Source organism: Panthera tigris, chromosome B4, assembly GCF_018350195.1.
Source record: "Panthera tigris isolate Pti1 chromosome B4, P.tigris_Pti1_mat1.1, whole genome shotgun sequence".
In the NCBI taxonomy this organism is placed as follows: Eukaryota; Metazoa; Chordata; class Mammalia; order Carnivora; family Felidae; genus Panthera; species Panthera tigris.
The window spans coordinates 95,162,295-95,179,854 of NC_056666.1; the positions used below are offsets into that span (position 1 = coordinate 95,162,295).

Sequence of the window (17,560 nt, forward strand, 5' to 3'; positions counted from 1 at the left end):
CAGACTTGGTAATGATTATTTCCAACTGAGCCCATCTTCAACAATATGGTTCTAATGAAGTTATTTCAAAAAGATGTCAAAGTTTTAAGGAAAATTCCAAAACAAGGAGTTTCACAAATGTTTTTAGCAATGAATAAGCCATGTATATATCTAACAGGAAAAAAATCTCCTCTGAAATCTTGATATTTTTATTTAAACATTAATACTATTACTTTATGTAAATGTATTATTCAACAAAATGATAGCTTTCTATGGTTTTGCCAAGTATAAAAGAATCTGTAATTATACAATATAGTTATTATTAACATTAACTGTAAAAATATATCATTCAAATATAGGAACATTTAAATATATGCCAGTACTTAATCAGATAAAGAGGCTCACCTATGTTTTTTAAGTTTCGCTTCTGCATCTGTAACCTGCTTAGTAACCATTGCTATTCTGCCAATCCCATCAATTTCTACATCAGAGTTTGCTGGGGATGATGAACTTGTCTTCAGATGATCTGATTTAATTAAACGCTGCTTCTCTCGACTAAAATAATCAATAGAAGTAGACGAATTACACCAAAAAATAAACTAAAATTACTTATCTTTGATAAAGATGTGTTCTATTTCATAAAATAAAGTAAAAATATTAATCATATTGACTAATAATAACCAAGCTGGCATTCAAAGTTGACAATATACAATAGCCTAGGTAGAGAAATGTCAAATCACAATGTTATACGCCTGAGACTAATGTAACATCCTCCCATCAATTACTAAAACTACAACAGGAATCTACTACTGATTCTACTATTTTTTCAACTTTACTAAGGTATAATTGACAAATAAAATTATATATTTAAAGTATAAAAAAGTGTAGTTCTCCTTTATAGCAGCTTTAATCCTTTTCTAAGCTGTTTTTATCTCAGTGCACCACTGTATTCAAGCCTATAAGTGATCGATCATCTGGCTCCCCCTCCTGTGAATTATAAAGATATTAACTCTGCAGCTTGGATACTCTGCAGCTTGGATAAAAATCAGCATCACTCATTGCCTAATACGAATACGGTATATAAAGACTAAGTTAAGTATTAAAAGAGCACGTATCTTTAAAGCTAATTACATAAAATGCTACTTACTTGGCAATCTCTTCCTTTAACAATCTATATTCAATCTTCTTTTCTTCAGGCAAAGCTTCAGGTGTTCTCAAGGGATCATTTTCTTTTTCAGATTTTGGAGGTACTTTCGGTTTTGAAGCTTGCTAGAAAACAGTTGAAGTCAACCAGATCAACAGCTTTCAATAATCCCATGCTAAGCTTTAGCTAAGTTTTATATTTATATTGCAACCCAGTGCACATTTATTTAGCTATTTAGAAATAACAGAGTATCTTCATCATTACTTTATATTTCTTTTCTTAAAACAACACAGCCTGTTAACCACAACTTAACTGTACAATCCACTAAGACCTACAGTTTTAAAATAATTGAACTAAATCATATGTAACCAACATATGCACAGTAAGAATAGGGGTAAAAGTTGTACTGGGGCATCTGGGTGGCACAGTCAGTTAGTTAAGTGTCTGACTTCAGCTCAGGTCATGATCTCGTGGTTCGGAAGTTCAAGCCCCACATTGTGCTCTGGGCTGACAGCTCAGAGCCAGAAGCCGGCTTTGGATCCTATGTCTCCCTCTCTTTCTGCTCCTCCCCCACTCATGCTCTGTCTCTCTCTGTCTCTCTTTCAAATAAATAAACACTAAAAAAAAATTTTTTTTTAAGTTGTACTGAGATCATAAAAACTATTTTCTGGTAATATGATACAATTCCAAAGCAATACATTTCCTTGGTACAGAGGACAATTATCTACTCAATTTAACTATTTTGAAAAAGGTACTAGCCAATTTGAATAAAAATAAAGTGGACTTTAATAGTTAAGTCTAATTAAATTTATACATGCTTCATTACATAAAGTCCTAAATAACACAGTACTTAAAATATCCCCACAACTCAATATATTAAAAACTTACACCTCTAAGGTCTAATTTTCAGGGAAAAAAACTTTAACAGTGATCAATAAATCATCTTTTCATCTTTCATTATTGCACTTACTTCAGCAGTTCGCCTTGCTTCCTTAATCATGGACTCCAATCCACCAAAAACACTATTTGTTGCCTTGGAAGCCTCTCCATCAGATTCACTGTCATCTGAATCATTCAGTGTTACAACCACTGATTTATGCTTTGGAAGCTGCAAAGACAATATATCTGTTACTCTTGATGACAGAAGTTATCTATTCTTTTCTGGGCCCTACCACAATTAGATAGGTAACCTTGGACAAGTCACTTCACCTCTTTTAATTTCAATTCCTAAAAATAATGAATCCAAGTAGATAGTTTATAGTTTTTTATGTTTATGTTGCCTAACTTTGTTCCACTTCACCAATACTGGTTATTTGCCCACAAAATAAAATATTCTATATTGTCAGTCTTTCTAGACACTTACTGTGACCACCCTTCTCATTAAGTTTTATATTCTCCAACTTTCTATAAAGAACCATAATGCCACCTAAATTAATTCTTTTACAACCAAACAAAAAAATAATTAATGACAAATTATACAATTTACAAATTACACAATTAATGACAAACTTTTTTGACACATAAATAAACTGGGAGGCAGGGAATAAGACAGTAAAATTTCATAAAAATTTCTCACAAGCTATGTAGCAGTAGGATTAAATATTCTGCTTGTTTTTACCGAAATCACAGTTCGTGGAAGACGAGGTCCTCTATGAAACTTTGGATTCTGAATCCTAGGCTGAGATACTGTATTAATACTGACTATTGATAGATTGCTTCTTGGCACAGGCTGTGAATTGTTCAGTACTGGAGGTGAAGGTGGGTCACTATTACTAGATGTTTCCTAAATAAGGAAAAGAGAAATATGAAACATTTTTAAATAAAAAGACACTTCTGTCATTTTTTAGACTAGTGCTACTTTACTGAAAAGCCCAATGAATCCCAAACAGAAAAGCAGAACTACCTAAAACTAAGCTCAAGAGCACCACCTAGAGGTTCAGGCACCTAAATTACCTCTGGCTTAAAAGCTCTTTTATTTGCAAGAGATTTAAGTAGCTCTTCTCGAAGCAGCATTTCTTCCTCCTCTTCCTCATCTGCAAAAGGTGGTTTTGGAGGCTGTTCTGGATCTTCAGGTGGAAGAGGTGGTAAAGGTGGTAGAGGAGGTAGAGGTTCAAGAGAAACACATAAGCCTTCCACATAAGGCTGGCTCAAAGGTGGCATAGACTAGTTATTTTTAGAAGAGAAGAAATAATAATTACAATGCAAATACTACCAATTCAAAATGTTTATCTATGGAGCTACATTAAATTTAAAAAGGTAAACTTTAGATTATTACTTCAATTGTAAACAGAAGTGAACTAAGCATCCTGTAAATCTTAAAACTAACCCAAATTCAATATTCAACCATGAAAAAAGTATAATTTTTACAATAAAAAAATCAACGATATTTGAAACATTTAATTTATGAACTTCAGGGCAATTATACAAACTCTTCCATTATCTTTCTTATTTTCATTTAGCATTCTAAAAGACAGAAATCAAATTTTACAGGGTCTTTCCCTTTAGATGACTACCTGAAAACAAGTGGAATTACTGAAAACAAAGGTGATATTTAAGTAAAAAACAAAATTAGGCACCAAAGAGATTCTGAGAATAGTCCAGAGTATCTCAAGAACTGTCAAGAACAATCTCTTAATTCCTTGTGAAATGGCTTCTTAGAAATTATAAAGAAAACTAATTGTATACAAATCCTTGAGTTTGGAAAGTTTTGTTTCAAAGACCTTCTAGTATTTCCCTTGGCACTTAGCTCATCCATTCTCCATTTCCCAAAAGAAAACATTTCAAAGGGGAAAAAAAACCTTTTCCTTCACTCTGTGCTCTAATATTCCCCTCACCTTAAGCTAGGACACCAGATGTCCACCTAGCAACTGTGAAATGGTAATGTTCCCACTAACTCACTGAGAACTTCAGAACTTTTACTTAATGATTCCCTCACTTCCTTTTTTCCCTTTTTTTTATAATTGGGGGACTGGCAGTTCTTTTAAAAGGAAGATGGGGAAAAAGAAATTAACTTCTACATAAAATGATCTTTTTTTGCTGAAATTTCAAATAAAAAATAACCATAATTCACCAAAAGAAAAAGGAAAGAATTTATTTCTAGAAGTATCCTTCATGCATCTAAATCCCAACTGCCAAAAAAGATAATACAAAACAGGAGATAATCTCATTCTTCTTTGGAATAAAGTTTTGGAGTAGCTACTAGCTGAGAAGGAAAAAGGAAACATGGTAAGTACTGAACAAAAGTACACATGAGATTAAAAAATAGCTATGAAAAAAAATCTACCTTCTGGACAACCCCGCCAATACATAAATAACTATTTATTCTATAGGTTTCATAGCTATTCATTTTGGTAAACAATTCTAATTGAAGCTCTCTTCAAACATTAACTGCTTTTAATTACCTGCCAGTTTTTCAGAACAAATTAGAAAAGACACAAAACAACAAAATAATTCTCTTAGAAATCACATCAGTTCTCACTTACAGAAACCTGAGGTGGTGGAGGCAAAGAAATAGATGGTGCTGGAGAAAAATACCCCAGTGAACATTCAGAGAAGAATGGTGGTTGCACCGGTGAAGGGGCTGTAAAAAATTTTTTCATTAAGAATTTACAGACAAATATTCTTCAACAGGAATAAATTAAGATTATGATATGTTTGAAGAAATAAAAATACATCAAAGTAGAGTGCAAATTAATCTCTAACAAATTCTTTAACCTCCATGAATCCTTTCCACCTATTTAAAATTATCCTTTATCATAACATCAGCCTTCCAACTTAAGCTGACAATTAATGCCTTAAAACTCTCTAGTTTGAAAAAAACAAAAAAATCCAAAAACCTCTCTAGTTTGTTCCACTTTTCACCTAATGATGGTAACAAGGAAGGAATAGAGCAGGAAAGGCTCTTTTTTTTTACATACTTTTTTTTTTACAAACATATTTTTTAAAGGAATAGTAAAACAAAAAATTCCCTTGAATCTGCTAAAGTGCCCTAACCAATAAAACAAAACAAAACCAGTGATGTAATTTCATTCTTCATGTGGAGCAAAGAAATGAACTATTAAGCTGTACAGAAAGCAAATAGCGGGGCGCCTGGGTGGCTCAGTCGGTTGAGCTTCCGACTTCAGCTCAGGTCATGATCTCACGGTCCGTGAGTTCGAGCCCCGCGTCCGGCTCTGTGCTGACAGCTGAGAGCCTGGAGCCTGTTTCAGATTCTGTGTCTCCCTCTCTCTCTGTCCCTCCCCCATTCATGCTCTCTCTCTGTCTCAAAAATAAATAAACATAAAAAAAAAAAAAAAGAAAGAAAGCAAATAGGACTAGAAATGAAAAGAACTACTTATATTTAATCAATTAAATGTACACTAAGTCACATTTTAATAATTCTGAAATAAAATCAATGCATCTCTTAAATTGTTAGCATTTTTTCTTCCATGGTAGCAGATAAAAATAATTATGCATTTCAACTTCAGTAGTTTCTTAAGACTAGGTGAAATATGGCAGATTCAAAGACGACTCTTGCTACCCAGTAACTACAGACAAACTTCAGGGAAAAACTAATGCTTCTTCTTATCCAGCTGTCTCACAAATCAATATGGCTATTACCCACATGATTTATATGGTTAACTTGTACCATATAATGATAGCATTTGAATATACATTGGCCTTTAGAACATTATACTTCTTAAATATCAGTACCTATACTGAATATAGCAAAAAGTTAAAATTTGATAAAGTTGAGTAAAGACTGCATTCTCTATTAATTTTTTAAAGTTTATCTATTTATTTAAAGTGGGCCCTACACCCAACACGGGGCTTGAACTCACAACCCCAATGACAAGAGTTGCATGCTCCACTGACTGAGCCAGCCAGGTGCCCCATTTTACAAAATTCTTTTGAAAGCATAGTTCATAAAGTTATTTTATAGAAATAGAAAGTATTAATAATATTATCAATATTGGGAATGCAATGAATTATCTCAAAGAATCTACGAATAAGAAAACTTAATACTGACCAAAGAGTTAAACGTTGAAATAAAAACAGGGGTGCGTGGGTGGCTCAATTAAGCTTCCAACTCTTGATTTTGGCTTAGGTCATGATCTCACAGTAGTGAGATTGAGCCCCGAGTTAGGCTCTGCTGCTTGGGATTCTCTCTCCCTCTCTCTCTCTCTCTCTGCCCCTCCCCTGCTTGCGCTTGGGCTCTCTCACTCTCAAAATAAATGTATGATGTGAAATTATCAAACATCAGCCTTAAAACAACCTAAAATGAGCACTTTGGGTAAACATTAGTCAATCATATGTTTTTCTTTGTCTCTGTCTAGACACACCCAGCATGATTCTAGTTTTGATTTGCTCTGACAACATGACCACAGGAAGAAATACATTGATCATACGATTGTTCAAGTAAGTATTCCAGCTCCTAGAATGCCAACTGCATTCAGTTATCTGCCTTAGTCTTACGTGTGGTTACTTAATATAAATAAATAAATAAATAAATAAATAAATAAATAAATAAATAAATAAAACTTAAATAAACTTAATGTTTGTTTATTTTTGAGAGAGTCAGAGCACATAAGCACAAGCTGGGGAGGGGCAGAGAGAGTGAGAAAATCCCAGGGAGGCTCCATGCTGTCAACACAGAGCCCAATGAGGGGCTAGAATTCACGAACTGTGAAATCATGACCTGAGCAGTAATAAAGAGTCAGACACCTAACTGACACACAGGCACCCCAGTCTTATGTGTTTTAATTAGTAAGAAAATAGGCCTCTCACAAAATCACCCTTGACTATCACCTAAGCAAGTCTCTAGCTCTCAAGAATAGTCACATCCTAATGTATGCGATCAAACTGAGGTACTGCCCTCATCAGTTCTAAGCAGCCTCTCTTGAGATGCTACTAGTACTACTTTCCATCTGCAAATTCCTTAGAAGTAACATCGCTGGAAAGAGAAAGGAAGCCTCAAAACAAGATTTTTTTTTTTACTAAACTAGAAAGTATCTTTAACATAAAGGTAACTTTAGAGATCAAAAGTTTATTGTGTTTTATTTAAAAACAGTGTTCTCATCTTTCCAACTATCTTCACTTTTTAGATCCAACAGTTAATAGGAGTTTAAATACTGCCTTTTTATTTAAATCCTATCTAGAAACAAACACCTAGAAATAAAGGTTCATATTACATATTTGAGGACCATTAAATGTCTACAGTTACACAATTCACCAGCAAATGTCACTTTTCATGACACATTTCTTCCAAGGTTTGGGTAGCTTTATGATCATTTTCTATTTATGACAATTTGTGAATATGATAATGTTTTAAGTTTTGGTTCATACCTGGAGAATTGGTTTCACTATCTGTATCCATAGCAACTTCTTCATAGTTATCATATTGATAAATGCCTCCTCCACTATCAGTAGGTTGCTTATCTAAGGATCGTCTTAGGTCAGGATCTGAAGACTAATAACAAGATTTTTTTTAGTTTCAAAGCATTTTCTGTCTCAGTCTATTCTTACACTAGAAACTACGAAACAATTGACAGTTATTTCTAGGGAACACTATCAAAAATCATATTCATCTGTAAAATTAAGATGTTCGAGTTCTTGAATACTTATGGCCTCTCTAAGAAACCAGATGAATAAACTCAAGTTTTAGGTCATTGAGACTATATTTTGGAGTATTTCCAAAAAATCCAGTAACATCTTAGTTATGGATACATTAATGATAGCTGAAAACTAGAAATTCTTAGTTGACATGTTTATGTGTAGTTTTCTTATTTCTTACACGTTTCAGAGACAGTTCTTAACAAACCAAAATCTAACAAAACCAATCCTGATGGATAAAAAGAGTCATGTAAAAGTGCAACACTTTTCTCTAAAAGAGATTCTATCAAAGTACTTTTTAGAAGTTCAAAGTATATTGATAAATTCCTTGCTTAAGCAAACCTAATTCCTGACTCCCTACAAAGTGCTTTTACTTTTTAACATCCCTCTCTTCAACAGTCCATTCACTAGTCTCAAATCTCAAAATTCTAATATGTCACTTATACCACTAGAGACTGATATTAAAACTCCAATTTACTGCCTAACACCATCCAGAAAAACCAATGACTTAATTATTAATGACTTTACATAATAAATTCTTAATGCTTAAACTAAATGCTTAATAACTAAAGTAGCCACAAGCAGTCAGACCAGGATGATTTAACTTTCTTTAAAACATTCCATACCAACTGGTCATGACACACTTCTAATTCTACAATACTAAACAAATGTTAAAAAACAAAAACCAAAAAAACAACTAATGAAATTCTGCCCTTATAACTTAAGGTATGGCCATTTTTTTTTTTTTTTGGATAGGTCTATACTACAATTTAGTAATCTCACTTTCTTCTAAATAGAGAAGGATGAAAAAGCCAAAAGCAGACTTTGCTAACCATATTTTAGTCTTTCATTTCTTCTATTTCTATTATCTGTAACTATATAAGACTCATTCTCGATTATAACCAACCTTCTCATCTCCCCAAAAATGTTTTATCAAATTCTATCAAATACAAGAGATCTACGCTTTTTCTTAATTGACTGACTTTATGATAAAAGACAACAAAGACACTTAGATTTGAATAACATTTTGATTTTATATTTTAGCACTCTTTACCTTACTTCTTGATCTCCTCTTTCCACCAACCAATTTCATGAATCGATTGTACTGCTCTTCCTGATTTGAGAGATCTCGAATTTTTCTGATTTCTTCTTCTCTTTTCCTTCTCTCTTCTTCTTCAGCTTGTTTCCGCTGATCCTCTTCTTTCTGTCTTTCCTGTTCTTTTTGTTGTTGTAGTTTCTTCCAAGCCTTTGTTTGCTGCTTCCTTAATGCCTGTTTAGCTTTAAATAGAAAATACAGAAACATCAGTACCTACTAGAGTTAGAATTTCCTACATAAAAGAAAACAAGAGCTTTATAATTTATTTTCATTATTGTTAAGTCAAATATACTAGCTGTTCCTCCAAGTTCTGTTTATACAGGATTGTCTCCCATTCAGGGCCCTGTAATTCTGCAAACTCAAAACTTTGAGTTAAAATCTTAAAATTAGGGGCACCTAGGTGGCTCAGTCGGTTGAGTGTCTGACTCTTGATTTCGGCTCAGGTCACAAACCCAGAGTCATAGGACTGAATCCCATATTAGGCTCTGTGCCAAGTGTGGAGCTTGCTTGAGACGGTCTCTCTCTCTCCCCACCGCTCCCCTCCCCCCCGCTTGCGTTTTTTCTCTAAAATTAAAAAAAAATTTTTTTTAATCTTGAAACTATACTGATATATGAAATCAATTAAAAGAATTTAACAGGGGCACCTGGGTGGCTAAGTCGGTTAAGCGTCCGACTTTGGCTCAGGTCATGATTTCGCGGTTTGTGAGTTCGAGTCCTGCGTCGGGCTCTGTGCTGACAGCTTGGAGCCTGGAGCCTGCTTCAGATTCTGTGCCTCCCTCTCTCTCTGCCCCTCCCCCCGTTCGCACTCTGTCTCCCTCTCCCTCTCTCAAAAATAAAAAAACATTAAAAAGAATTTTTTTAAAGAATTTAACAGAAATGATCAATCACCTGTAGTGCTAACTTTTTTGGCTGAATGTGTTTTTGTACTGGTTTTAACTTTTTGTTGTACAGTTTTCGTCTTAGTCAACTTTTCTTTGCTTTCTTTCATCACCTGCTGTTCTTTTTGTTGCCATTTTTTACTGGCTGACTGAAGAGCCAAAAGTCGAAGTTGTAGTTCAGACAGTTCCTCTTCATCTTCACCAAGTTTCTTTAAAAAAATAAACAGTTGCAATTTTTTAGTTCTATTATTTAACCTTAAACATTTTACCAAGTCAAATCTTTCCTAAGATCAGAATTTAAAGTTAGCTGTAAGGCAAATATTTAAATAGCAATGTAACTGAAATAAGGAAACTAAACTACTTTCCGCACAGCCCTACATCCTAATTCAGTCCCTATGATATAGAAGATCAATCTGTAGACTGTGTGTGTGTATATGTAAGTTGAAGGGTTAGAAGAGGTGAATATAACTGATGGAACAGGATGATGCAAAAAGAAAAAAAAAAAAGGAAAGTTAAAGGTCAGAGATCAGCATTTAACTGAACTTCCCAAACAAGTAAAAATCTGATGACAACAAATGCAAGAAATCAACCCAGAGGTGACTTAACGAATGAAGAATGTCTCTGTTCCTCCCCCACTTACCCTCTGTCTCTCTCTCTCAAAAATAACTAAACATTTAAAAAAAAAAATTTTTTTTTTTTTTTTTGAAATGGGGTGCCTGGGTGGCTCCGTCGGTTAAGCATCTGACTCTCAAGCGTCTCAAGCGTCATGACTCTAAGCGTCATGATCTCACAGTTCGTGGTTCGAGCCCCCCCTCTGGCTCGGTGCTGACAGCTCATAGCCTGGAACCTGCTTCGGATTCTATGTCTCCACTCTTTCTGTTCCTTCCCCACTTGCCCTCTGTCTCTCTCTCTCTCTCAAAAATAAACAAACATTAAAAAAAAATTTTTTTTAAAAGAATAAAGAATGAAGTGGTTCTGTAATCATGTGATTTACTAGTGTTACAAGGAATACAGAGAACAAGTACACTGAATGTCAAGGTTGAAATTTGCAAACTTTAAAAAAATACGTATTTTGGGGTGCGTGGGTGGCTCAGTCGGTTAAGTGTCCAACTCTTGGTTTCGGCTCTGGTCATGATCTCCCGGGTTTGTGAGTTCAAGTCCTATATTGGGCTCTGTGCTGACAGTGCAGAGCCTGCTTGGGATTCTGTCTCTCCCTCTATCGCTTCCCCTCCCCTGCTTGCTCTGTCTCTCTCTTAAAAATAAATAAACTTAAAAAATATTTTTTTAAATACGTATTTTATTATTCTTTAAATGAGATTTACTTATATTTGAACATTACATGTTCTAAAACTACAGATATGTATCTGAACATTTAAAATATTTTGAACACCCAAGACTTTTCTTCAGGGAAGCTGAAATAGGAAAACAGGTTACAAGCAAATGTTTGAAATTTTTTTTCCAACTGAAATACCTTCTTAAATTTTTCACTCTACCTTTTTTGAGATAATTTTAAAAATTAATCTATTCTCCACATTTTAGCTAAAATGTAATGTCAGGCAAACAAAACGGAAGTTCTAAATGGAGTACGTGGATTTGGTGGGAAGAGAGATTTTGGGAGTCCTCTGTCCTCCCCACCCTTTGAGGTTAAATGCAAAACTGTTTTTCCTTTATGTGTATTTATTTATTTATTTTTTAATGTTTTATTTTATTTTTGACAGAGAGAATGCGAGGGGGTTAGGGGCAGAGAGAGAGGGAGACACAGAAGCAGAAGCAGGCTTCAGGCTCTGAGCCGTCAGCACAGAGCCCAACGCGGGGCTCGAACTCACGAGCTGTGAGATCATGACCTGAGCCGAAGTCAGATGCTCAACCGACTGAGCCACCCAGGCACCCCCCTTTATGTGTATTTATAAAGCAGGGAATCAAAACAAACTACGACTCACAACAACGGTTAAGGCCCACTTATCTAATGACTTTTACTTATAGGTGAATTGTAATCACTTTTTTCCTAATATCCAATTAAATTATTTAACACCTAAGAATAAAGAAACCTTTCTTTATGGATCCTTCTTACGGGCTTCAATTTACTATGCACTATTTTAAGTGCCTAACTGAATTACCATCACATATGTCAGTACTTCAGTTTATCCAAACCAGGATATAGTTACTCTTTCCATTGCTGGGAAATATATGTAACAAATGAACTGAAAAATTATCTTTTTGGGGAGACTGGGTGGCTCAGTCTGTTGAGCTTTGGACTTTGGCTCAGGTCAAAACCTCAGAGTTCATGAGTTTGAGCCCCGCATCAGGCTCTGGGCTGACAGCTCAGAGCCTAGAGCCGGCTTCAGATTCTGTGTATCCCTCTCTCTCTGCCCCTCCCCTACTCATGCTCTCTCTCTCTCTCTCTCTCTCTCAAAAATGAGTAGGTGTTAAAAAAATAAATAAATAAAAATTTTTAAAAAACATACCAAATTCTACTGCTTTGTACGGACATTCTACAGCTGTGCTATCCAGTTTGGTGGCAATGAGCCCCCATGTGGCTATTTAAATTTAAATTAACTAAAATTGAGTAGGAAATTTAGTTCCTCTGCCATACTAATCACACTTCAAGTGCTTAAAAGCCACATGTGGTTAATAGCTACCATATTGGAGAGTGCAGATAAAGGACATTTCTATTACTGCAGAAAATTCCATTGGATACTGCTGATCTAGAGAATTGAAAATAAAGCTATCATCACCATTTCATTGAGACTTAAAAGTCTTTGATTACTTTTTATTCTTTTGGAATAAAATAAGTTATTGATTCTGTCACACAACTATATGCTACTTAAAGCAGCTACCTCATTAGCAAGAGCACTGAACCTCATTCAACTCCTTGCTCTGACACTTAAGTCCTACGTAACTTTAGGTAAGTCACTTAATCTACCCATATGAATCTTACCTCATCTGTAAACCGGAAAATGTCAACTTAATTTAGCAGGTTATTGTGAGAACATTCAAAACATATACAAGTGTATATGTGTGTGCATACGTATATATATACATATATATATATATATATGTACCTGTTATATTATCAATCTTAAATTCAGGTCCACCTCTTTCCTAAAGCTCCTAGGCTCTCTGCATCATTTTGATTTACTCATAAAAACTAAGTGAAATAAGGGGTGCCTGGATGGCTCAGTCAGTTAAGCGTGTGACTTCGGCTAGGGTCATGATCTCACCGTTCATGCATTCAAGCCCTGCACCGGGCTCTGTCCTGACAGCTCAGAGTCTGGAGCTTGCTTCAGATTCTGTGTCTCCCTCTCTCTCTGTGCCTCCCCCGTTAAACTCTGTCTCTCTCTCAAAAATAAACATTAAAAAAAAAAAAAGGAAGTGAAATCTTAAAAGAAGGAACTGAAGGTATTTCATATTTCTAATTAAATAAAGAAAAGGCTTGGGCTGGGGTGCCTGGGTGGCTCAGTCAGTTGAGTGGCTGACTTTGGCTCAGGTCATGATCTCCAGGTTCAAGAGTTTGAGCCCCACGTTGGGCTCTGTGCTGACAGCTCAGAGCCTGGAGCCTGCTTTGGAGTCTGTGTCTCCCTGTCTCTCTGTCCCTCCCTTGCTTGTGCTGTCTCTCTCACTCTTGAAAATAAAAAAAAAAAAATTAAAAAAACAAAAAGGCTTGGGCTATTGAAAGCTATTATGTATCAAACACAGTACTTGGTGCTTCTGTACTTTATCCTGCTGAACCTCACCACAATCCAGAAAACAGATGACATTAAATTCATTTTGTAGAAAAGAAAATAGAGGCAAGTAAAGGCTAAAGAGCTTATGCAAGATCACTCAGCTAGTAAGAGGAGGAGCTAGAACTGAAAAGCTGGTCAAAGTCTAACTCCAAAGATTTCCAATACAGGATAACCTCCCAAAAGTAGGAAAACACAATCTCTGGGTGAAAATTAAAAGTTTCAAAAAACTAACAAGCAAAAAGATCATCTATGGATATATATACGAAAATCGTCGGACTTTGGCTCAGGTCATGATCTCATGGCTCGGGAGTTCGAGCCTCACATCAGGTCCCATGCTAACGGCTCAGAGCCTGGAGCCTGTGCCAATTCTGTGTCTCCATTTCTGTCTGCCCCTCCCCAACTTATGCGCACACATGCTTTCTCTGTCAAAAATAAACATTAAAAAAAATTTCAATTCAATTGAACCCAGTGCAAAGACACTTCAGGACATCTCTCCAGATTTTCTTATATTTAAGGCTTATGTCCAAATGGAGGTAATGATGAAAAAATGATAAAGAAAATGAGCAAAAAGCAAGACAGAATCTTCTTTCACAAGAAGTGAGCAAAGTGAGCAAGAATCAGTTTTACAGAGACATCCAATTCCAAAAAGCAGCATCTTACCTTTTCAGATAAAATGTCAGAGGCACTAATTCTTCTTGTTAAATTTTGTTCTTTATCTTCTAATCCTTTAAAATAAAACAGCATACTCTGAATACTCAATAAATAGCTACAATCAATTTAAAATGAAATGCTGTATGATATTTAGTAGTTATTATTTTAAAAGGTCTCTCATTTCCACAATATTTGAACGAAAAGGAAAGGATGTTATTAGAATGAAAATCTGACCAAACTTCTCATATCAGCTTTATCTCTGAAAGTTATAAGACGAAATTATTAAAAATATCAAATAAGTTAAAACTGTACTTTGATAAAAAATGACTTCTGAAATAAAAGTAATTATTTGAATAACAGAATTTACATTAAGCTGGCAGGTACCTTATGAGCACAATGCTACCTTAAAAATAAGTACAAACCATAAATTTCAAACTATAAATATAACTTTACGCAAAGTTTATAAAAGCAAGTAATGGTTTAATTCACCAAACATGTACTTAGGCATTGTCCTACCATTGTTACAGGTCTCTAACAATACAATTATTTCAATTTTGCCTCAATACTTCCAAAATGAAAATTGGTCTTGTGCAGTCACGCAGTATTAGCTAGAATTCTAAACTGAGTTAAAGACAATCGTCAGGATATAGGTAGTAGTTAAAATCATAGTAATTAAGAACACTCCTGGAGAATGGAACACTGAGGAAGGACATCAACAGCAAGAAATTACAAATGAAAACTAATTATATTTTAATTAGTTTTAAAAAAGGAAAATCAGGTTATAAGAAATTCCAGATGTGTATGGTATTACAAAAATCCCAAATTTTCAAGATTATCAAGAAAAACAGGGGCGCCTGGGTGGCTCAGTCGGTTAAGCGTCTGACTTCGGCCCAGGTCATGATCTCGAGATTCATGAGTTTGAGCCCCGCATCAGGTTCTGTGCTGACAGCCTGGAGCCTGTTTCAGATTCTGTGTCTCCCTCTCTCTCTGTCCCTCCCCTGCTCATGCTCTGTCTCTCTCTGTCTCAAAAATAAATAAAAACATTTTAAAAAATTAAAAAAAAAAAAAAGAAAAACATCACTGAATATAATAGATACATCTACTCCCTATAGAATATTCTCAACATTGTAACCTGAATGGTCCTTTGAGAATATACAACAAATTATGCTAGTCCTTTGCTCAAGACTCCACAGTAGCTCACATTTCACTCAGTATAAAACACAAAATTCTTATAAGGCTCTACATGATCTAACCCAACCCATCATCCCTGACCTCTTCTTTCCCACTATTCAGCACTCCCATGCTTTTTTTCTTTAGTGGCAGAGGCCTCCCTGTTATTTCCCAAATATGCCAATATCCTTCTCCCTTAACAGTAGTTATCCTGGTTCACAGATTCTCAAACTTTATTAACAGGTATTAGAATCAGCAAGAATGGGGGCGCCTGGGTGGCTCAGTCGGTTAAGTGTCCCACTTCAGCTCAGGTCATGATCTCATGGTTCATGGGTTTGAGCCCCATATCGAGCCCTGTGCTGACAGCTCCGAGCCTGGACCTTGCTTCGGATTCTGGGTCTCCCTCTCTCTGCCCTTCCCTGATCATGCTCTGTCTCTATCTCTCAAACATAAACATTAAAAAAAAAATTAAAAAAAAAAAATCAACAAGAATGCTTGCCAAATATAGATTGTTAGTCCCCACTTCCAGAGTTTCCAATTCAGTAGATCTAAGATACGGCATGAGCATTTGCATTTCTATCAAGTGCCCAGGTAAGGCTGATCCAATGAACAAGGTTAGAAAACCACTGCTCTATTTATTCTTTGCCTAGAAAGCTCTTCCCCAGATACCCATTTGGCTATTCCCTCACTGTCTTCAAAGGCTTCATTTAAATCTTTGTCCAAATTCAGGCCTCTCCTGATCACTCATTAACACTGCAACCTATTCCTGCTACCGCCCTCCTACTTACCCTGCTATACTTTTTCCATAACTGTTATTTACTAATCATATTTACTTTCCCCTTTCTAAAATGGAGGCCAATGAAGGCATAAATGGCTACTTTGTTCACGGATATATTTCAACAAGTCTGGAATTCAAGTGCTTAATTTTGAGTGAATGGAAGAATGAAATAAAAAAATGTAGGAAAATGAAAAATTAATTTTGCAATGACATCAAGTAATCCAGCCCTGACTAGTTTCAGTATTCAGGTAAGGAGCAGAAAAAGCAGATTACATTGTATTAAGAGGGAATGAGAGGTATAGTGAAGAGAGTCAGCACAGGTTAGTGTTTCCAGAAGTCTGGCTGAAAAGACAGAAGTTATGGGAGAATACAGAGTGGGGAGAGAGTGATTAAATTTGGGAAGGAAAAACGCAAATGTTTATAATAACCCCTTAAGAGAATGTGGTTAAAGATGAATCAAAATAAACAACAGACGGAGCGCAAGGTCCAAAAGATGGTAGAAAGTAGAGCCAGGAGTACAGATTAAAACAAGTTACCATAAACAAAAAGAAAGTCTCCATTTCATCAGTGTGGAAACACTGAAGTGAAAATCAATATGGATATAAGTTTACAATCAGAAAGTGAAAAGTTGGAAGTTGAGTGAGAGAACCTGAAATAAGAGGCACACTCATAGACTGACAACAGGAATAAAGTTGAGTAAAAGGCCTGAAAAAAATGATAAAGGTTTAGAAGAGTTGTTGAGAGAAGTGGAAAAGAAGCTGATCACTAACAACTTAAAAGCTTGATGGCAGAGTCTTACTGAAGAGCTGGGAGGGCTGGATGGTGGCAGCTGCAAGATGCATATGAAGAAACACTAACCAAATAATTTATTGATTCATATAAATTTTAGCTCTTTTGGTTTTCCTCCAATCCCTCCCCTTCTACACTGCTATCAGTTACTTTTCTAAAAAGATACCTGATAATATCATTTTCCTGTTTAAAAATATTCAGTGGCATACATGATGTTTAAGAAAATCTAAATTCCTTAGCCAAGACATTCAAGGCCCTCTGCAATCTGATCTCAATCTACCCTTTTACCCCTCCCAGAAATATACCATATATTTCAAACTGTGCCTGTACTAGATCAATCTCAATTATCCTTTAAAAATTCTCTGTGCTTTATCTGCTTATTTGGTTCCTTCCAACTTCCCAAGTCAAAAAAACTCATTTTTTTGAGGCACATATCAAACATTTCCATCACTATGAAAATTTTCCAAGCCCAGGGGTGGACATATCTGATCCATCCCCTGTATTACTGCAGGCTTTCATACATAACTTTTATTATACTCTCATGTATACTTTTATACATAACTCATTATTTCATACATAACTCTTACTAATAGTTACTTGTGTCTTTTCTATCCCACTGAGTTACTCTTTTTGAAACTGACTGCCTGGAATCATGGTGCTAAACTGAAGAGGAAAAAACACATCCCTGAGTAAGTGTAACCAAAATCAGTCACCACTCAGGTTTATAACCCAATCTATACTACATGGGTGGCCTTGAAA

The 17,560-nt window shown here is 35.4% G+C and overlaps 1 protein-coding gene across 1 annotated transcript in view; it reads right to left on the reverse strand.

Annotated features, from left to right (window-relative positions):
* Window positions 1–17,560, reverse strand: part of ZFC3H1 (zinc finger C3H1-type containing) — a 53,555-nt gene that overhangs the window by 24,877 nt on the left and 11,118 nt on the right. The window contains exons 3-12 of the mRNA XM_007082250.3: window positions 14,074–14,138; window positions 9,699–9,897; window positions 8,769–8,992; window positions 7,448–7,571; window positions 4,606–4,703; window positions 3,077–3,286; window positions 2,742–2,906; window positions 2,094–2,231; window positions 1,127–1,248; window positions 385–534 (exon numbers count right to left, since the gene is read on the reverse strand). Of these exons, the coding sequence (XP_007082312.1) occupies window positions 385–534; window positions 1,127–1,248; window positions 2,094–2,231; window positions 2,742–2,906; window positions 3,077–3,286; window positions 4,606–4,703; window positions 7,448–7,571; window positions 8,769–8,992; window positions 9,699–9,897; window positions 14,074–14,138 (1,495 nt within the window). The remainder of the gene's footprint in view (window positions 1–384; window positions 535–1,126; window positions 1,249–2,093; window positions 2,232–2,741; window positions 2,907–3,076; window positions 3,287–4,605; window positions 4,704–7,447; window positions 7,572–8,768; window positions 8,993–9,698; window positions 9,898–14,073; window positions 14,139–17,560) is intronic.